This window comes from Ipomoea nil, unplaced genomic scaffold (genome assembly GCF_001879475.1).
Source record: "Ipomoea nil cultivar Tokyo-kokei standard unplaced genomic scaffold, Asagao_1.1 scaffold0322, whole genome shotgun sequence".
In the NCBI taxonomy this organism is placed as follows: domain Eukaryota; kingdom Viridiplantae; phylum Streptophyta; class Magnoliopsida; order Solanales; family Convolvulaceae; genus Ipomoea; species Ipomoea nil.
In genome coordinates this window covers 260,040-283,224 of record NW_017616750.1, presented here as the reverse complement: position 1 = coordinate 283,224, position 23,185 = coordinate 260,040, and the positions used below count along the sequence as shown (strand labels likewise).

The 23,185-nt window shown below is 39.5% G+C and overlaps 1 protein-coding gene across 5 annotated transcripts; it reads right to left on the bottom strand.

The window, feature by feature from the left end:
• Nucleotides 1-1,233: 1,233 nt before the first annotated feature.
• Nucleotides 1,234-14,144, bottom strand: LOC109171633 (DNA-binding protein RHL1-like). Of its 5 annotated transcripts, none has more exons than XM_019320691.1 (11): nucleotides 13,717-14,144; nucleotides 12,598-12,708; nucleotides 12,133-12,219; nucleotides 11,797-12,002; nucleotides 10,961-11,073; nucleotides 10,426-10,610; nucleotides 9,274-9,315; nucleotides 9,068-9,116; nucleotides 4,625-4,662; nucleotides 2,631-2,672; nucleotides 1,234-1,520 (listed from the first exon to the last, which is right to left on the bottom strand). In XM_019320691.1, exons 1-11 carry the CDS (start codon nucleotides 14,047-14,049, stop codon nucleotides 1,479-1,481), a joined length of 1,248 nt encoding a protein of 415 aa, XP_019176236.1. In that variant the 5' UTR covers nucleotides 14,050-14,144; the 3' UTR covers nucleotides 1,234-1,478. The 5 variants fall into 5 exon arrangements, with proteins under 5 accessions (XP_019176236.1, XP_019176237.1, XP_019176235.1 ...); XM_019320692.1 differs by having other exon boundaries at nucleotides 1,236-1,520; nucleotides 10,426-10,608; nucleotides 11,001-11,073; nucleotides 11,797-12,008; XM_019320690.1 differs by having other exon boundaries at nucleotides 1,237-1,520; nucleotides 11,797-12,008.
• Nucleotides 14,145-23,185: the final 9,041 nt, after the last annotated feature.

Below are 23,185 nucleotides of genomic sequence, written 5' to 3'. Positions count from 1 at the left end.
ACCCAAATTAGTCCTCTGTTAATTTGACGGTAAAAAGTGGGGATAAAATTATAATTTTACAAGCTTTCTCCTTCCTCCCCATTTAGCAGCGCCAAACCATGCATCAATATGCTCCGATCGGCTTCCGACCGTCAAAAAATAGTTGGAAATCAAATTCTTGGGCTCTCTGATGCACGACCACTGCTTCGACACTGAGAGGTTTGGAAGCCGATCGAAGCTTATTGCTGCATGGTTTACTGCTAAATGAGGAGGAAGGAGAAAGCTTGTAAAATTACAAGTTTATCTCCACTTTTGACAGTCAACAAACAGTCAAATTAACAGAAGACTAAATTGGGTAAAAGTTACATAGGTGAGTATTTAATTAGATAAGAATAATAGTCAAGGACCAAATTGATAATTACGGCATAGTCGAAGGACTATTTTGGTTATTAACTCAATGCATAAATACACACAAAATTGCACATATAACGAATATTCGCAAGCAAAATTCCAAATAAATAGTATATAGTATTGGTAGTTTACACACGTGTACCCAATTGTGCACAAAACAAATACACATGAATAGTTGAATGTACGCTACATTGTGTAACGGACATGGCAGGTGGAAGACAATCTGAATGCAAGATGTAGTATATGGGGGTTTGAAATGAGTTGTTGAAACTAAGTTGTTAGAAGTCGAAGGACCAAAACGGTGTCGTTTGCTATTGGGGAAAAAATAAACTAATTACTTACTGATACAGCGTCGTTGGAAGCAGAGGTCGTTGAAGGTCGTTTGAATTGGAAGGAACGACGTCGTTTAGCTACGCAAGGCCTAACGGTCAATTCAGACAAACGGCAAGGAAGATAAGGCAGAAGGTGGCTGAGGAGAGCAAAATCCGGAGTTTGTTAAGATGAATTTTGATGTATTAGCAAATTATGAAGTATTATTTCTGGACAGTTTTTGGGGATTTTTCTTTATGCTTTTGGAATTAATGAAACCCTAGTTCTTTTTCCCCAAATTCTCTATTCTTCTCTATCTCCTTCCAGTTGCTTGTTTCTCCTTCCAATTGAAATATCAATATCTGGTGTTTAAATTAAAATAGTACAGAGACTAACTACTCAAGTTGATACTTCCATCAGATTTATATTCTTATTATGCATTATAAGTTAATAATTCCCAAATAAATGTATAGTAAAGCTCAAAAGCAATAATAATAGTATCATAGTATCAGACAGAACCAACAAAGAGATTTGAGTGAAATGACTATCAAATAGTATCCCATAGCTACAATGTTAGATTTGAATCACAAAATATTCATGAAACTCTTTCGTTCCAAGCATGACAACAATTTCTGTAACTTTCCCCTAATGTCTACAAAGCTTTTGAAAGACAATATTTGCACTATTATCTATTCTCTGAGAAGCCAATAGCTAATTTGTAAACCGCAGTAATATAAGCCAGTGTTTACCATATGATCATAGCAATGGCAGAAAAAATCTCAAACAGTCCAATCTTCATCACTTCCATCCATGTCCATATCCTGTATATAAAAATAATAATAGAATACAATTATTATGGAAAGTGTTGTAACAATCGACCTAAGCGTCCGAATAGGCGCTAGGTGCCCCTAGGCCGAGGCGATTTTAGCCATAGGCAGCTTTTAGTCGGCCGGTCGACTAGGTGCCCTAGGAGCCAAGTTGGGCGCCTAACTCGGCCGAGTAGATTTTTTTGCCTGCTCGGCTACTCCACTTATATATTCCTTCAACCATATACTCAACTAACCATCTAATATATGCAATTGACTAGTTTGGGAGATTATAACAGTCTAACAACTCCCAACCCTGAATGGGAAAAATGGAGATGATATACTCGGATTACTCGGCCGGGTGCCCGACTAGAGCCTTCTGCAGCATTGATTATGGGTAAATATCATAAAATTGAAATTCTTACATCACTTATCATACAACAGTATTGCTCCGCATAAATTTATACCCACAAGACTGTTCACTAGGGCTCTACACAATATTTACTTGTGTCTGGATGAGTGAGAATTGGGGAAAGGAAAATAGGAAGAACATTTTTTGGTTTCTCCAGTTTAGGTAGAAAGAAAATGGGGGAGAAATAATCTCTATCCTACCGAATATCTTTCCTTCCCCAAATGGGAGGAGAATGAAGAGAAATTTAGGCTTCAATCTCCAAACAAAGTATACAAGATAGTTATGTTTCATGATGAGAAAACCGAGAGCAGTAAGGACCTCGGATCTATGGTGGACGTAGAGAATGACAATGACATTAGAAAGTTGCAGAAGATCTGTTGTTTTTTGTGGCCTTTTAAAACAAAGGTATATGGGCATTTAAAGATTACTTCACAACCTTAGAGTTTGCTGTTATTGATGCCAACCCATAGAATCGAATAAAAATAACAAGGGCAGTCCAGGGCACAAAGATCACTTTACCCGCAGGGTAGCCTTTCCTTAGTTTTGGCTAATTCCAATTATGATCTCTAGGTTAGCATCAAGGCTGCCCTTCGTTGCATTACAAGTGATGAAATTAATTTAATTCTCCCTTCATTCCATTCCTTAATCCATTTCATTCCCATGTCACATGCCATTATAATATCAAAATGTAAAACTCGCATTAAGTAGTTAACCTGAGATGTACTGGAGAACTCTTCTATCTCTTCATCTTCAGCCTGCAGAGTACATCAAAAAGAAGCTCAACCCCTTTCATCTAGACTATAAAAGGCTCTCATTCAGATAGAAGTTTGTGCTTCATAGTCGATATACCAAATACAGAACAACTTGCAAAGGAATTACTCCCTCATAATGCAATTGAAATTGATAGAAGAATCTATGTCGGTCTACAAAGCACCACAATTATCATAAATTTCCAGAACTTTGTTAAGACTTTAGGATAGATTCAGACAGCATAGAGCTATATTGTAACTGAAAGAATTAAGAATAATTGTAATTTTAGTGCCCTTTCTTTGTAGTTGGTGAAATGCTTGTAGCAGTTGATAAGACCAAATAAGCGCATCCGAACTGGGCCTAAGCAAATTCTCAAAAACAGCTAACTCCCATTCAAGAATTAACATTGTTGCAATCTTTATGAGTTTATGACCATGAGAACAATAAATGAGGCCATTCAGGTAAGCAACATATTGCCAAGAACTTAACAATTATAGAAGTACTAGTGTTATCCATTAATAATGTCTACTCAGACAAGAATTTATACAGCCATTTGATCAATTTTTAACAGATAAGAAAAGTAAGGTATTCTCAGCCTCTGAACCCATTAAAACACTTAAGTTTCAAATGTTGCTGAAAGGAGGCAAAGTACTCAGACAATACTCAGCTTGAGAAAACAACACAAAAATAAAGTGAAAATTTATATTAGCATCTAAAAGTTAGTAAAAGGAAAAGAAAAAAAAAAAGAAAGAAAAAAAAAAGATATATATCTGTGCAACTAATCAATCAGTAAAATAAAGCGCCCTCTAGATGCCAGGTAAATGCAAATTACAATATACATTTTCAACCCTCAAAGAGAAAACTTTAATATTTGCTTGATGTGAATTTAACACATTTGCAACTGTTTTTTTTTTTTTCTCCTTTTAATGTGCAACCACAGCTAATCTATTTGGTAGAGTTCAGACGTCAGACCTGAAATTGCATTTGCAACTTGGCCACATGATTGGAAATAGACTTGCAGCAATTGATGCTTTCTACAAAATTATAGTCAATTTACACCATAAACCAATTTAGTTAAGCCAGTTAAAGTTCCTGTACTAAATCCTTTAGCGTAGTTAATGCCAGATTGAATTAGCCTCCATAAAACAGGGGATGCACCATCAGGAGTAACAACAACCTCACAATGCCATGACAGAGATGGATTTGCAGAGCCACCAAAATACTAACTTTAGAGGAATCAATATGAACTGATAAATTTTTAACGAGTTGTTGGTTCCTCTCCAATGAAGTTTAAGTTCTATAAAGATGACAAACTTTTGGATATTTGCATAGTGTTCTCATGGTTTAAAATGGGGTTGCTGAGATCCAAGGCAAGAACAAGTCGCACAAGGGCCGGCGCCTAGGTGACGCCTTGATAACCATGGGAAAAACACAATTAAATCTTCACAAGGCCTTGGGCATCCTCTCCCAAAATAGCTACTTTACTAATTCGAGAGGTTGAGCTCTACTTGAGGTCCATTTACAGTTTGGCCCAAATAAGCTCCACCTTAAGTTGTGCCCTAATAGCTTTATTTCCTTAGCTTACATTGTTTAGTTGTGATTCCTCTTCATAGTTTTAGTTTCTTAGATTAGTGTTTTTACAAGTTAATGCTTTTGTATTGTTCCTATGTTTATATATTGGACTAGCAATAAAAGCATATCTTCATTTCCAATTCTAGAATTCACCTAGCTTCTCTATATATTCTGTCACATCAAGCACTCCAAAAGCTATTAGCTCCAATTCCACCTAATGCAAACCATGGAAGGTTTTGAGGCCTTATGGCAAAAAATAAAGAAAAGACACTAAGGCATGTTTTTCCTACACAGACCTAAGAATAAATAAATAAACTACAAAAGTCAGCTTCATATTATAAAAAGAAACCAAAAGAATAAGGAACAAGGATGAAAATAGCAGGACCTCAAGCTGCTTTTTTGTTGTTGTGATCCCTCCTCTCCCTGCAAGAAATAGAAACAAAATATTAACTATAAAAAAGTGAACTTTAAAGGAAAAATGAAAAGTCAAAATCCTATAAGGCTACAACAGGTCTTAGTTACTTGAATTTTAGTGCCATATTGTTGAACAGTGAATTGGTCATGAGAAATTAGAAGGAGAGAATATAACAGGTACAAGACAAAAAATGTAACCTCATAAGCATTCAAGTTCAGAACTTGCTTCTGTTGAAACCCTAGGCCCGTTAGAGTGGGCCCATTAAGTTATAGCTTTTCCTGTATAAATTATTGTAATCTGTACAGCACTATTATGAGAAATAGATGAAACCTTTCACATGGTATCAGAGCATAAACCCTAGAATTCTATCCCTTTTCCGGCGGCACCACTGCCCATCAGAGATCCACCGCCGTTGCCGCCACTGTTCACTATTCCGACGCCTGACTTGTGGCTTTTCACCCAAACCAAGCCTATAGGCCTCATCGGAACAATGTCGCGAGCCTAGGGCTGAAGTCCGGTCGCCGATCGCCGTTCTCCGACCGCCGCCTCAGATCAGTGTGCTGGATTTTTGTTGGTAATCTCTATGGCTTCATCTTTTACCTCTTATCCCACCATTACTATAGACAAGTTGGTTGGGAGTGAAAATTACACTTCGTGGGCCGCATCTATGAAACTTTAGTTCAAAGGCCAAGGTATGTCGAATCATCTAACTAAAAAGGTTGAGGACATTGAAGAATCGAAGAAATCAGATTGGGAAAAGTCAGATGCGTTATTATGCAACTCTATCTCATCTACAAGTCTTATGAGACTTATTATGATGTTTGGAATAAAGCTAAGTCACTGTATACTAATGATATCCAAAGGGTGTATTCCCTAATATCTAATGTGCTTAATTTCCGTGGGACTGCTAATATGAGTACATAGGATTTTTTGGGCCGGATTGAAGCTTTACAACAGGAGTATAATAATTTAATGCCATATCAGGACACAACAGAAAATCATGCGAAGTAGTGTGATAAGTTCTTCATGGTCTTGACCTTGGCTGCCCTTCGGCTTGACCAGGTTCACATTCGTAATCAGATTCTATCTAGTCCTAATGTTCCTACCTTCACTGAAACCGTTGCCAGACTGCTTCGTGTTGCCTCAGCTCCCTCAATTGAGCCTATTGGAGAATCATCGGTTCTAGCTACTCGGCTACGGATAGAGGACCCTCTGGACCATCCAGTGGTGGTGGCGTTCGTCGTGGCAAACATCCTCGGTGTGAATACTGCCACAAAGATGGTCATACCAAAGATCGTTGATCAGGTAACAAGCAGTAATGATAGCATCAGCCCAGAATTGTGAGTGAAACCTGATCAACCAACACCAACGATCTTTGGTATGACCATGCTTGTGGCAGTATTCACACCGAGGACGTCTGCCACAACGAACGCCACCACCACTGGATGGTCCAGAGGGTCCTCTATCCGTAGCCCGAGTAGCTAGAACCGATAATTCTCCAATAGGCTCAATTGAGGGAGCTGAGGCAACACGAAGCAGTTTAGCAGCGGTTTCAGTGAAGGTAGGCACATTAGGACTAAATAGAATATGATCACGAACGTGAACCTGGTCAGGCCGAAGGGCAACCAAGGTCAACACCATGAAGAACTTATCACACTGCTTCGCATGATTTTCTGCTGTCTCCTGATATGGCATTAAATTATTATACTCCTGTTGTAAAGCTTCAATCCGGCCCAAAAAATCCTGTGTACTCATATTAGCAGTCCCACGGAAATTAAGCATATTAGCTATTAGGGAATACAGCCTTTGGATATCATTAGTATACAGTGACTTAGCTTTATTCCAAACATCATAACAAATCTCATAAGACTTTAGATGAGATAGAGTTTAGGGTCAATGGATTGCCACAACATGTTGCATAATAACGCATCTGACTTTTCCCAATCTAATTTCTTCGATTCTTCAATGTCTTCAACCTTTTTGGTTAGAGACATACCTTGGCCTTTGAACCAAAGTTTCAAAGATGCAACCCACGAAGTGTAATTTTCACTCCCAACCAACTTGTCCATAGTAATGGTGGGATAAGAGATGAAAGATGAAGCCATAGAGATTACCAACAAAAATCCAGCACACTAATCTGAGGCGGTGATCGGCGGCAGGGGAAACGAACAACACTGTTTGAAGGGTCTCGTCGAGACGAGTCCAACGGTGGTGACGGTGTCTCGATCGGAGGAGGGAGATCTGGCCGGAAAACGAGGCGGCTGTCCAGCGACGTCGGTGGCGCGTGGCGGCACATGCAGCAGCGATCGACGACCGGACTTCAGCCCTAGGCTCTCGACACTGTTCCAATGAGGCCTGTAGGCTCGGTTTGGGTGAAAAGCCACAAGTCAGCCGTCGGAATAGTGAAGTGGATCTTCGATGGGCAGTGGTGGCGCCGGAAAAGGGATAGAATTTTAGGGTTTAGGCTCTGATAACATGTGAAAGAGTGAAAGGTTTCATCTATTTCTCATAATAGTGTTGTACAGATTACAATAATTTATACAGGAAAAGCTATAACCTAATGGCCCACTCTAACGGGCCTAGTGTTTCAACAGGAATGAAGAGGAGTGCATATGATCACACTGTCTTTTACAAACATACTAACTATGGGTGTGTTTTGTTGATAGTGTATGTAGATGATATTGTAATTACAGGCAGTGATGCAGGTGGAATCGAGGCTCTCAAATCCTGCCTCGGAACTGAGTTTCGTACTAGAGACCTGGGAGTGCTGAAGTACTTTCTGGGAATTGAAGTTGCACGCTCTAAGAAGGGCATATTTCTCTCACAAAGGAAATATGTATTAGACCTGCTCGATGACACGGGGTTACTAGGATCGAAGCCGTGTGACACGCCCATCGAACAAGGTGTGAAGTTGTTGGCAGGTGAGGGAGAGACGTTTGAAGATCCGGAGAGGTACAGGAGGTTAGTAGGAAAGTTGAATTACCTCACGATTACCCGGGTGCATAATATTCTAAAAGAAGTGGGCGTCGAAGTGAAGTTACCGGTAGATTTGTGGTGTGATAATTCTGCTGCCATACACATCGCAAATAATCCAATTTTTCAATAGCGGACGAAGCATATCGAGGTTGACTGTCGTTTTATACGGGAGAAAGTGGAACAAGGGCTAATATCTGTTACGCACGTCAGGAGTGGTGACCAATATTCACAAAAGGGCTTAGTAGGAGTCGGATTCTATATATATGTAACAAGTCGGGCATGTTTGATATCTATGCTCCAACTTGAGGGGGAGTGTTAGAAGATTGTTAGTGGATTGCTCTCAGCTACTCATTTTGAAATTCAAATGAGTGGCTTGAGTCTTACTATTAGATTGTATATATAGGCTTCTCTGTACAGCAGGTTTATTCATTCAGTTTAATAGATAGACACGTCACTACATACGTTCTACACCTTGTGTGTTCAAGCATGTTCAGTCCACTTTAAGTTCACCCGGAGTTGTGGTATTGGTGGTGTTCAAAGCTTTCGTTGGAGAGGGAGTATGAGTATCCAATCTCAAGCTTTTGTTCGGTCCACTTTGTGTTCACCAGTTGTTCGTGGGATTCGTGGCGTTCGATGCTTTCATTTCAGGGGGAGCATCCAATCCCAAGCTTGTTCGGTCACTTTGTGTTCACCCGTTGATAGGTGGCGTTCAAAGCTTTCGTTTCAAAGGAGTGTCCTAAATGGACTTGAGTTATTTGTTATTTAGTTATTTTGGGTTATCACTCATTTGTGTAACAAGTTGGGCATTATTAAAATATATGCTCCAACTTGAGGGGGAGTGTTATGGAATATATATTTGTTATATAGAATCTCTATATATTAGGCAGTTTAGGGTTTTAGATAGGTAGAACATATGGAAACTTGTTTCCTATTCGTAGTCTTCTAGCACCTATTCTTTTCTATATAACAGTTTGAGACAATATACGACAACACATTAGAAACTCTCTCTCTCTTCACTTTCGTAACAAAAACAACAACCATAACAACAATGGCCTCACAGGGTAAAATATATACTACCTTTTCTCGCACAAAAAAAGAACCGCTACAATTTTCATTCTGAAAAATACATTTCCAATTCCATAATCAACTTACCAATCCCATATTGGGCAAGTCATCATACTTAATTGACACTGCAAAAGTAATGTCACTTTTTCTTTATCTTTTTCCATGTTTTCACAAACATTTCAAAAAGGGGTTGACCATAACTATCTGGCCTTCTGAGCCCACTTATACACTGCTATCCACAAATTAGAGACCAGAGAAATAAAAATTGTTATAGAACCAACAATTTTCAGATGCAATCGCATAAATTCCCATAATGCAAAAAATGCTATAACTACTAAAACGAGTGAGCATGTGAGCAAAAATATGGCCTACCAGCTTTAGTTTCTTCACCAACTTTCCCCTTCTTCTTGGATGATGCAACCTGCAAAACATCAACCTCTTATGCATCAGGAACTTAAACGCTCCTAGGAAAAGATCAAATAAGAAATCCACACAGCTGAAACATTTCTCTGACCAGAAAGATTGGTGTCAAAGTAAAAAATATTTAGTCAAACAGTAAAGACTAGAAAATATCTCACTTTCTTATGAACAATCTTCTGTTTTAGATCTGTAAGCTCCTTCTGCAAACAAAAGAAGATGGAAGGATAAGCTCCTGCAAGTCTGCAACAACATCATAGAGCAAATAGATGGATCGATACCTATAGTCTAACATAATACAATAATGCAATGATTAAACATAAAAAGATAAACAGCACTGAGTTATCATAGATTTCTGGAGACATTTATATTGATAAGTTGAAGTTAATCTTTACTTAAGATGTAAAATAAATGGAGAACTGAATTCTTTAAAAGTGGGAACAACTTATCATAATGGCATCACTGCAAGAATACATGTCTGTGGCATGTTCTATACTTCAATCCAATCATGGTGAAGTGAGGGGCTAATTAAATGACTCTAGAAATTAAAGCCTTAGAGATTCTACCATAAGATACTATGAACAGCCTGTGTTGACTTGTGCCAATGACTTGTAGGAGTTGCAACCTATCATCAATATCAGGCAGTGCTTATAAGTTAAAACTTTGCATGAGTTAGGCTAGAAAGCAGTTTCATGGTTGCTGTATTGCACATGCTTAATCAGAAATAGTCCTATCCATATGTCCACTTAGTAGATTTCCTTGAGATCTGGGTGCCCAATCAAATCAGTTATGGTGCTTGTGCTTTGCAAAGGGGATGAATAAGTGAATAACTACAATATCAGAGTATATAGGTGCTATACATACATACATAAATACATACATATATAGGATAGTATTCGATAGCAGAGCATATACTACATGACAACTTCAGTTAAAGTATTAGCATTTAAAAGTTCATGTCTAGGATATCAATCTGGGACATCTATCCAGTTTTATTTAAGCAAAATGGCTTTTGTTTGTCTTCTGTGAGTAGTAGTTTAGCAACCATAGTATGTGCTTGGAGATGGAAAATGTGGATAAATATAGACAATTTAATGATTGTAATTGATGGGAAGTTATATACTCCATAGTGAAAATATAAACTTCAGAAAAGTTCTAACATGCAAGAGTTGTTATCTAATATATCAATCACAGGCATTTATGCAGTTTTAGTTTAGCAACCACGGCATATAGTTGGAGATTAAAAACTGGCTAATCATTCTTTACTACAGAGTAAAAACCCTGCATCTATGGTTGAAGCTGAGAATCAATACCTTCTCCTCCACTTTCTTAAACATAGTAGATATAGTTGCTTGAACAAGAGAACTGTGATTACTGTGAGGAAGCTCCTTGGATGTAGAGGCTACTTTGGCACCAGGTGTACTTTTCTCAGCACATGGATCTAGAATAACTACATCCTTGTCAACATCAAAGACTGCAGCAGGCGATTTTTCTTTCTGTGAGGATATTTAAGGGAACAAACATTCAGCAGTGGCAGATGACATTTTTCTTATTATGTAAAAAACCAGTCACATATCAGGTATGCAGGTGAGTAGAAAGTTTGTGCATATTGCTTTTGCTTTCCTTTGTGTTTCTTTTTTTCATTTCCTTTTTCTTCTTTCTTCATTTAGGCCTTTTAGGGAGTGGGAGCTGACGAGGGGATTTACTAGTTAAAGGGACAGTAAGCAACTGTTTAATAACTCAATGATAAAGGAGCTAGGTACAAAAGGAAAATGGAAGGGTTTAATAAAGGAGCAAGGTAAAGCACAAATAAACTATTTAATAAACTAATAAGTACGAAAAGGATATTCTTAGAAGTAAAGTTCCTGTTTGAATGATTAACACCAACTTTCTGTTCCTCTTCATCTGAAGTTTCAGCATCACTGACAACAAAATCATCGCCAGAAGAAGCATCTGCAAAACTGAGACATTCTCAAGTCAAGCAGCAACAGTAATGAACAGTGAGGGTTTTAATCAATAGAAGAACATGAGGAATCCTCTCATAAACAAGTACATCTAAACTGTTGATAGATAATTTTTCATCTGCTTTAATTTCACAGGACTGGCCACATATGTTCTTATACAAGAAAGGTTCTGTTTAATCAGTAGCAATTTCGGTAATCAGGAAACATATTCCACATTTAATTTTAAAATCTCAACTAAAGAATCGATGTTGAGAGTTGCTTACAGCAGCTGTTTGTCAACTTTACTTTTCTTTGGGCCTTCTAATTTTGGGTCCTTAACTATAATATCAAGAGTAATGACAGCAATATGTCAGTCTTTCATGAACATGTAAGATTTTTTTTTTTTCTGAAATCAGAACTGGCAATCTGGCATGTTCTTTCTTATCTTTCCTTACCAGTAAATGAATATGGCTAAAGCAGCTATCATTTTTAACATATTATTTACTTATATTGATTTATGTGGTCTTCATGCATTCTATAAAATCCATGCACTGTATTAATTAATATAAATAGACAAATTACAGTTACATTGCAGTCATGCCCTGTTGCCCTATAATTCTGTTCACTTTCATATCATTTGAAAAAAGCCACAATGGATTGCTGGCATTAAAAGTTACAAGCAACATCATTATACAGATCAATACTAGAAATAGTAAACGAGGAAATAAGTTAAGAAAATACTTGAATGTTTTTTTAGCTGTCCTCGCTGAATGCCGAATTGGAGTTATATCAAAGAATTCTCTGACATTACTTTGATCTTCTGTAGAATCATCTTCTTGTTCATGTTTAGGAGATTCTTGTTCTGCAAAATTTATCCCTGTTCTGTTAATCCCCTCTTTTCCATTACATGCTGCACCAGCACCACCCTTGAAATCATACTCCGCATTCTGGTGCTGGAGTGAACAAATACCATCAAGAATTTCTATAGTACAAGGCAACAGCAGGCATAGTAAACCCAAAAAAAAAATTTGTCATGCAAAACAAAATGGAATTAAAGAAACTTAACAGGGGACTAACCACATTCAACTCCTTTGGGAACTCAAGACGCACTTCATTTGGATTCTCATCTTTCCTCCCTATCCACCATGCATCAGAAAACACAATCTAAAAAACAAAGAAGATAACAGATAAGTCAACAAAATGATAGGAATAGAATAGAAGGAAAAACTAATTAGTATTAAAACAAATCCTTTCATCAGTTGAATTGCATCAAAGAAATAGCCATTAGCTGCAGGCAATTTCTTTTCATTTTCTCAAACATGAGATAGATATGTGCAAAAAAAAAAAAAAAAGCACGATAATTGTGAAAATCCTCTAAGTTCATGGCCATACAAGCAGGAAAATATGCATGCCTACAACTATTTGGTAAACTTCAAGATGGAAATAGGAAAAAATGCAAACATCAATTTCCTATAATTCTAATAAATATGTAAAGTGGGGCAGGGAATTACAGAGACTTCCAGAAAGAGTGAAACATCCTACCATGTTGTCAAAGTAATCATCACACACTACATTCTTCCCACCTCTGGAGAACTGCAGACTCAAATACCTGTTTTTTGGATAAACAATTGTCCCAAATAACTTCATTTGGCCCTGCACATGAAAAATTAACCACCACAACTATGAACTTGTCTCCCCATTAAACAAATTGGAGCTAGAAATGCAACAAAGAAAAGGGAAATTTCAGCCTGCACATTCCCTTCTTTCTTTATTTTCATTTTCAATGTTATCTGCAACGCATTTAACTTAAAACCACATGGGTGAATCAAAAACTTTCAGCCACAAAGCACAAACTTTCTGACTAGTCAACCTGACAGTAAGTAACACATTATTTAACTGCAAGTAGAGATCATCTTCATCAGAAAAATGACTTAGTATACATGGTTAACATTACATGCACCTTTCTTCCCCAAGTCTTTACACTAGGTCCAACCTTATTTTGTTACTTTATCATGCACAAGAATTTTTCCTTCAAGGGAGTATTTTATGAATTAAATTCTACGAAAACCTCTTCTAATTTATAACCTTCCTATTGAATGTTATAGCATAAATCATTTCATCTTCAAACAAAATGGAAAATTTAAGATTTAATATGCTTAAGTTTCTATCAACCAAAATCATATTCTAGATTGTAACAAGCTTGATAACTAAAAAACCCAAAGTCTTTAATTACATTGTTCTATGAAAAGATCTGACTGTAACTAAAATGCTGACCACAAGATAAAAGACCTTAAGCCCTTTCCCTTCTAAAATAATTTAAACAAACAATTTGAATTTTGTTTGTTAGTATCCGCTTTGAAGTACTCTACTTTCACCTACTAGTATCCCACACACCAATGAAACTGAATTCAGTAAGAAATTTCGGTACTATTCCTTTTCTTAACTTGCAAACACAAATGCGCTAATAACCAAATGTAAATAAATAAACCATTAATTAAAGTGAATACAAAAAAAAAAAAAAAAAAAAAAAAAAAAAAAGCCTCATAATTATATTTGAGATTCAACGAAGAAAATGCAAATATTAGCTAACTGAGTAATTTTAATTGCTTAATTTGCACTCTGGCAAGTATGATATTTTCGAAATACATGTACGTGACTTACCTGAGGGAAATCGAGGTACAGAATAGGGTTTTTGCTACCAAGATCTTTGAGCTCGCCGATTTTGCCACCGGAAACGGGGGCAAGAAGCCCAGGGAACGAGAAGAGGAAACGGCTCTTGCTGCGCTGAGACTTGCGAATTAGGTCTTTGCCGTGATGTTTGATCACTGTCTTGGATGGTTGCAGAGCATTCCCAGCCGCCGTCGCCGCCTTCACAGGTGTCTCTGAAAGCATCCTCTTCGAGAATGCAAGTTTCTTCAGCCTCTTCCGCTCCTCCACCTCCGGGTTTTCCGGTAGCGGAGCGTTCTCTTCCTTCTTCCCACCACGCCGTACCATCTCTCAGTCAGCTTGCGGAACAGTAAAGGCGGGAACCAGCTCTACCAGAACTCACAAGGAAATTTGAGGAGAGTGCACAAATTCCACTAATTGCCTATGTGAAAAAATAAATTAAAAGAGTTAATTACCAATATGGTCTCTTACTTATAGCAAAATTATCAATTTGGTTCTTGACTATTTTTTTTGACTAATTAAGCCCCTTAACTTTAAAAATTTTAATCAATTTGGTCCTCCGTATGTTTGATTGTTAGTCAATCGTTACTTTGGGACCAAATTGGTAATTTAGCTATAGTCAACGGTATTCGATAATTAACACAAATTAAAATATCAAGTGACTTAGTAAGAGGTTTTTCCACTTTTGGTTCTATGAGTCTACTTCAATTTAGGTTAACAATTTTCATTCTTGACATAAGTAGTACAATAGTACTTGATTTTGGTTTTTTTTTTTCACTTTTAATCCTTCTAGTCATCTGAGCGACTACTTTTAATCAGAATCAATAAATTACCTTTTATATTTACAATTATATTCTTCTTCGCGTATCTTCTCCCTCCCTTACCATAAGCACACTTGGACAAAATCTCTACAAACCCTAACTCAAATCAAGCAAAATATTCTTCTCAATCAGCATTGACCGGACAAATTCAATGAAGAAACAAGTATAACTGTATAATATTGGCAAATTAGTTTCCGCGCTCCACCTCCCCTCCGTTTTTGCTTATTAGTCCGAAGGATTTTTGGAGAGGGGGGGGGGGGGGGGTGTACTCTGCTGCCCCTCCTTCCTTGTGATTAGGCTTTGTGTGCTTGAAAATTTGGGACTTTTTATGTTTGAAATAAATGACACTTTTGTTTTGAAAACTTGTGGGTTTTAGTTGCATGTATTTGTGGAACGCAGTTGTTATATTTCTCTGCACATTTGATGTTTGGTTACCAGCTAATATGGGCTTACTGCTTTACTAGGGCAAAAAAAAAAAAGCAATGCTACCCAATACGCCAATATTATACTTGTTCTTCGTTGAGTTCGTCCAGGCGTTGCTGATTGAAAAGAATATTTTGTAGAGGTTTCGTCCATGTGTGCTTACAGTAAGAGAGGGAGAAGATACGAGAAGAAGAAGATAATTAGATAGCTTTAGTTTTTTTCTTTTTCTTTTATTTATTGTTTAAGTGATGGTGAAAGACTTATTTACCCCTCTTAAATCTAAATATAAAAGGCAATTTATTGATTCTGATTAAAAGTAGTCCCTCAGATGGCCGGAAGGTCTAAAAGTGGAAAAAAAAAAATCAAAGTCAAGCACTACTTATATCAGGAATGAAAGTTGTGAACCTAAGTTGACGGAGACACTAAAGTCATAGGACCAAGAGTGGAAAAAACTCGACTTAGTAAAAACGCTTTTTTCTTTTGCTAAAAGCACCGTCAATTATTCATGAATGTGTACTAATCCTTCTACTATAATAAAGCTAGACATTTTTGGTAAATAAAATTGGCAATACTTTTCCCATCCAAGGGAAACACGGTCATTTTTGGGCTCTTTTTTTTTTTTTTTTTTTTGAATTTGAGATTTAAATGTATTGAATTCATATAGCCCTAGCTTAGAAGAACATTGGGGTCACCTCAGAGCATTGTTAGAACTTATGAAGGAACACAAGCTCCTAGCTAAACTTAGTAAGTGATCCTTTGCACAGGAGGAGATGGAATATCTTGGACATATAATTTCTGGATCTGGATTACATACTGACTCCTCTAAGCTACAGGCTGTGGCTGAATGGCCTAAACCAGTATCCATCTACTATGGAAGGCATGGGCAAAGTGGTTCTTAGAATGACCTCTGAAAAAGAGCTGACTCTGAACAACGTTTTGTATATACCGGAGCTACGGAAGAACTTAGTTTCTGGCTCATTGTTGAACAAGAATGGCTTCCGATTAGTGTCTGAGTCAGGCGAAGTTGTTTTGTCGAAATCAGGAATGTACGTAGGCAAGAGTTATGTGCTAGATGAGCTTTTTAAGTTCGATGCAATAACCGTGATTAATAAAAGCGTTATTAATTCAACCTACTTACTTGAGTCTTCGTGTTTGTGGCACGGTAGACTGGGTCATAACAAACGAAAATTTCATTTAAATTAACTTGGACCATATTCCTGAATTCCAAGTTGATAAGCACAAATGTGAGATTTGTGTTGAGGCAAAACAAACGAAAATTCCATTTAAATCGGTTGAAAGGAAAACGGAACCACTTGAGTTGGTTCATAGTGATGTATGTGATTTTAGATCAATACAGTCGCGCGGTGGCAATAAATATTTTATCATGTTTATCGAAGATGGCACACGATACTGCTATGTGTATTTGCTTAAGAGCAAAGACAAAGCCGTCGGAAAATTCATTCTTTATAAGAATGAAGTGGAAAACCAACTTAATCGAAGGATTAAGAAGGTTAGAAGCAATCGAGGTGGTGAGTACGAAGCACCTATTGGTGACTTCTGTGCAAGTGTAGGTATTATACACGAGCGTACGGCACCTTACGCACCTCAATCGAACGGTGTTGCCGAACAGAAAAATTGCACATTGAAAGAGATGATGAATGCGATGTTGATAAGTTCGGGCCTACCTCGAAGTATGTGGGGTGAGGCAGTTTTGTCAAGTAACTAGCTTTTATATAAGGTTCCCTGCAAGAAGCTCAATAAGACTCCTTATGAGCTGTGGAACGGTAGGTGCCAACACCTAAGAAAATAAAGATAGTTCCTAAAACGGTGGACTGTATCTTTATTGGCTATGCACATAACAGTAGTGCGTATCGGTTCTTAGTACACGAGTCCCATAATCCGGACGTACGTAAGAACATGATAATTGAATCAAGGAATGCATCGTTTTTTGAAGATGTATTTCCGCGTAGGTCTGTTGAGGGACCTAGTATGTCGAAACGAACATTCGACGAGGCTGTGGATAATGGCAGTGGAGGGTCTGAAAAAGAACTCGAGCTCGAAGCTAGACGTAGCAAGCGAGTTAGGATTGAAAAATCCTTTGGTCTAGATTTTATGATGTACATGTTAGAATGTGACACGTATATTCTAACTTGTTTACTAGAAAATGAACCGGATTTTCTGACATATTTGTTAGAAAATGAGCCTCGAACGTATGTAGAAGCTGTGACTTCTATGGTAGGACCAATGTGGAAAGAGGCTATAAAAAGTGAAGTGGATTCTATCCTACAGAATCACACTTGGGAACTGGTTGATCTTCCTCCGAATAGTAAGCCCTTGGGATCCAAGTGGGTCTTTAGACGGAAGTTGAAACCTGATGGTTCCATTGAGAAGTATAAGGCTAGGCTTGTAATTAAGGGTTACAGGCAACGCGAGGGTCTTGATTACTTCGACACGTATTCTCCCGTAACGAGAATAAATTCCATAAGGATGATACTTGCCATAGCCGCACTGCGGAATTTGGAAGTTCATCACATGGATGTGAAAACAGCTTTCTTGAATGGCGAGTTAGCTGAAGAAATCTATATGGAACAACATGAGGGTTTTGCGGTTCCGGGCCAAGAAAAGAAAGTCTGTAAATTGGTTAAATCGTTATATGGTTTAAAACAAGCGTCTAAGCAGTGGCACGAGAAGTTTGACTATGCGATGTTAATCAATGGGTTTAATATAAACGAAAGTGACAAGTGTGTTTACGTTAAAGAAACAATAGACAGTTATGTCATTCTTTGTTTATATGTGGATGATATACTCATCGTGGGTAGTAATGATCGAATGATCAAATCTACCAAGGACATGTTAAATTCAAGATTTGACATGAAGGATATGGGTTTGACGGATTTAATCATCGGGATTAGAATCGTGAGAAGACTTGATGGTCTCGTGTTAAGCCAATCTCATTATGTTGATAAAATCCTTGCAAAGTTTAACAAGGATGATTATCAAGTGGCTAGGATGCCGTTAGATACTGATGGATAATACACTAGGCCTGGGCCACATGGACTGGCCCAAGAAAGCAACTGGATTAAGGAAGCCCAAGAAGGATACCCAGTACGGAACAACTCGAGAGTTCGCTAAGTATTGATCTTATTATTTCCAATATAATCAGAATTGGACTCATTATTTCTTATATATTAGAATTAGGTTTTATTATTCCTAATGTAACTAAGACTCCCAATATGAGGCAGTCTAGAATTCTTATTCCTTGTAGGGCTCAAGGCCCAAAATATGTATAAATAGACCTCTCACATAGAGGGGAAGGGGACAGCTTTCTCTATTCACGAGCAATACTCTTCAATACAAAGTTCCTATATTTTCTCCATATATTTCTCCTATATTTTTCCTATATTTTCGTTATTCTAACGGTAGTGTTGGCCTGCCGTTGACTGCCCAAAAGTCATAAAACCAACATTGGCGCCGTCTGTGGGGACCGATACGAAAAGTTTACGTTCGTCCCTCAAACCTAAAACACACGATCGAAACCCTAATCATGGGGAGCACTCGTTGTAACACTTACACTGGCCGGTCCGTTCAAGATCTGCGAGAAACCCCCAATCGACCTAACTCTCGCATGTTGTCCGGTCAGTCAATGCCCCCAAATGGAGGTGTCAACCTGGAAAATCCTCGAGAAGATGAGACAATTCATCCGAGCTCACGCTCACTGGTTGCTAGCGTCTCACAGACCCAACCAGTCGAACTTCCTCCCACTGTAGTGGAGGCCGCTGAGCACTTCCTGGGAGTCTTGCAGCGTGACTACATACTGAGAGGCGAGTCCCCACTGGACCCCCCTCGTCAATATCATTCATACAGAACTAACAACAGGGACAGATCACTTGAGAGAACGCAGGGATCTGACCCATCCAGAGAACATCGCCTCACGGTTTCAATCCTTGACCGTCTAGGACTTTCAAGCCAACGACCCCCCACCCCACGACTGGGACAGGACAACCCAACAGTTAAACGATCGCGACGGAAAACGAGGCTCAACCCTCAACGACGAGCGAGAGCCGCTCAAATGGCATTCCTCTGCGCGCAAGAATCACAAGGGGAGGAGCGTAATAGAGAAGGTTCTCTAGATAGTCTGCTAGAAAGTTGTGGTGAGACCCCCGACCTCCAGATGGAGACTAAGGGTAGAAAGGACCGGCCGGGCACTCGGTCTTCGCTGTCCACCAACCCGTTCACTATAGAAAATCAAGAATATCGCGCACCAACAGACTTTGAATGCCCTCTGATGCCCACGTTCGACGGGACGAGCGACCCCGATGACCACTTGATTGACTTTCGAACAGGGATGAGGATGATAGGAGCGGATGGTCCTATGTACTGCCATGCCTTCTTCTCAACACTAAGTGGGGTAGCGCAGCAATGGTTCACGTCACTACCACCCCATTCTATCAATTGTTTCGAGACCCTGGCGAAGCAATTTTTAACGCACTTCGCTGGAAACATAAGAGAAAAAAAATACTCTATGGCCTTAACTTCAGTACAACAAGAAGAGTCAGAGACATTGAAAAATTTTCTAAAGCGATGGCAAGAACAAATGCAGATAGCAAAGGACTTGGACGATCGAACAGCGCTAACATTGTTCATGGAAGCATTAAGGTCCGGGGATTTACTCACTAGCCTGCGAAGAAGAAACCCCGAGACCTATGCCCAAGCCATCTAGTGGGCCCATAAATACGCAGATGCAGAGGAAGCCTTGCGACAGAAAAGGAAGAGGAAAAAAGAACGACCTTGCGAAGATATAAGAACACATTTGGGTGATCGACCGTCAGAAAAGAAAAATAAATCAGGTGTCCACAAGGAACCCATTAACCACTATTACAGAGCGGTCCCCAAACTAGGGTCCCGACCAGCGTACAATGCAAAATTACCTCGCCATACATCGGCCACGAGCCGACCACTACCACCCCTCTCACAACCAATCAACCGGTCGTTGTATATGAAACCTGCCGCTAGAGGACCTAAATATTGTCGCTACCACCGGAAGGCAGGTCACACCACCGAAGAATGCACCACTCTACAAAAGGAGATCGGAAACCTCATCCATAAAGGAAGACAGGCCACTCGCCCTAACCAGTGGTCACGACAACCGACGGAACCAGCCGAGGATCCCGTCCATAGAGAAAGACAGGCCACTCGCCACAACCAGTGGTCACGACAACTGACGAAACCAGCCCAGGATCCCGTCCATAGAGAAAGACAGGCCACTCACCCCAACAAGTGGTCACGGCAACCCACGCAACCAGCTGATGATCCCATCCATAGAGGGAGACCGGTCACTCACCCCAACCAATGGCCACTACTACCCACGCAACTAGCAGGGAACATTATCCCTACAGAACAAAAAATAGAACCCTCACCGGAAAGTCTCAGTTGGCAAGACGACGACTGTGAGGAACAGGAAGACCGAAATTGGAAACACAAGCCCAAAATTCACTAGGAAAGTAAGACCTACAAATTCAAACCAAGAAGACACATTCGGAATTCATAGCGGCTCAAGAAATACTACCAATGGTTGGGAAAATAATCTCGCATGATTAGTTACTATGTACCATAGACTATCATATTATAAAATTTTAATAAAGTAATCAGTTCGATCTTAAAGGATTCCCGCGCCCACCCTTTACATGAAGTAAATGCATTCAAAATCCACGACAAGGAGGAAAGATTGATTGTCACTCGCACCCTGGTAGTCCTTCCATTCTCTAGGACAGGCACCACATAAAGACAATAGGGAGCGTTACACGACGATGACCTCCAATATACATAAAATCATCCAGACTAATCACATGCTTTGCCACCTGGTCATCCAGACTAGTCATCCTAGCTGGTCACCCCGATTGGTTATCTAGGCGAACCAGTCATCTCACCACTCAGTGGTCGAAGGACCTTCCCACCACTCAGTGGTCGACAGACCTTCCCACCACTCGGTGGTCGATAGACCTTCCCACCTCTCAATGGTCAACTTAGCCTCCTACTACTCAGTGGTCAACTCGATTTCCCACCACTCAGTGGTCGACTCGTCTTCCCACGACTCGGTAGTCGATAAACTTCCCACCCCTCAGTGGTCGTCACGCATGGAGTAGTAATCATATCATAGTGAAACAAATGCATATAACTGCCGGAGTAAAGAACCTGGTAATATCAGATAACGGGAAATCTACAAGATAACTGGGAGTTACGGGTGAAGGGCTTAGTGTAGAGTCTAGGGTTTATAGGAGATAAGTCTAGTCGGTATAAAGTCTATGGCAGAGTCTAGGAGACAGCAGGGTATAAAGCATGGTCGTCAGGAAATGGTCAAATGGAGTATGAGATATCATAATCTGAGAACAGGAGACGTTCTCAGAAATATTTGGCAGATGAGCATACTACTGAGAACGGGAGACGTTCTCAGACATATTTGGCGGATGAGCATACTGCTGAGAACGGGAGACGTTCTCAGAAATATTTGGCGGATGAGCATATTGGCTAAGAACGGGCGACGTTCTCAAAAATCATTCGGCAGTTGGTCATACTAGTAGAGAACGGGAGACGTTCTCAAAAGCCATTGGCGAAGTGGCATACTAACAGTGAACGGGCGACGTTCTCAAAAATCATTCGGCGGTTGGGCATACTGACAGAGAACGGGCGACGTTCTCAAAACTCATTGGCGGATGGGCATATTGGGTTGATGGAACGGGATAAAGCTGGAAATAACATACACAAAACAAAAAGGAGCAGAAAAGGAACAGGAAAGCAAAACAAGCAGAATAGAAATTGTTATTACAACACCCAGTTGTACCAAAAAAAAAAATGCTAACATATCATCTAAGAAGCAGGATCACAGCGGGAAACATCCCCTTGCTCGACCCCATCCTGGCAACAAAATTCATAAACTCTTGGACCTATACTATCCAGCTGCTAGAAGACACATCAACATTAGAAAGATCACCCAGCACCTGAAGATCGACGTTTGAACCCAGATGAACATGGTCCAGAACCTGGAGAAACAAGGGTCAGGAGCAGGTTGCGAATCAGATGACAAATAAGGTACCCTGGGCATATCATTGACCTGGAAGAAACAACAAATAAATAAATAGCTCGAAGAAGAGTAACTGAGAGATGTCAAGCAGAAAAAATAAGAAACACTAGATGGCATTAAAACAGAGGAGATCAAGACTGGGGGACTGACCGACCAATCAACAGGTGATCAGTTGGTCAACCACCCTCAGTGACCGACCGGTCACTCAGCACCGACAGCACGTCACTCTCCATTATCCCAAGAAAAAAAAAAAGAGATGAAGAGCGAGAGCAGCCCAAGGGGCTGGCCGACCGGGGTCAGTCCAGCATCTGGCCAGCCAGCGACCAGTCAACCACCAACAACGGACGATTTGCCGGCCAAACCCCCCCCCCCCCCCCAAAAAAAAAAAAAAAGAGGATGAAGGGCCCAAGGGGCTGTCCGGCCAGCCAGTTGGACCCCGCCGGCAACCGGTCAACTGCGAGCAACGGACGGTTGCCGGCAAAAAAAAAGAAAAAAAAAAAAAAAAAACGAGCCTACCGTGGTAGCCAAGGGCGCGGAGAGGAGAAAATCAAACTAAAGGAAGAGGGTCTGGAGAGAAAAGTAGAGAGAAAAGTAGAGAGAAAGGGAATAAGGGGAGAAGATGGAGGGGTATATATAAACGTAAAGGAAGAGAAATAAATAAAGGAAAAGCCCTTTGTGGGTGGCTGACTTTCTTCTTTGCGCTGCCATCTGCGTAGGTGCATACATTGTATCCATATATAGGCGTTGTCAGCTGTCCATAACCCATATAATCAAATGGCTTTGCAAGAGGGGATGTATGCATATACAAAGTATATAGACAGTGTCCATTGGGTACTTTGCACGTACTACATGTGTATGTTGTTTCCCGAAAGTTTCACGTGTTTCCTCCCTCTAGCATGTGGAAACACCTCTGCATAAATTACCCCTTTACTTTGCAAGTCATACATGAATATATATACAAATGCTCCTCTATTTATGTGTCTCTAAATATAACCAGAATAAAACAAGACAAACAAAAAAGAAAATTATATATATATATATATATATATATATATATATATATATATATATATATATATATATATATATATGGCTTGCCAACTGGGCGGGCAGCATGCGGCAACAGTGGAGGCGATGAGGG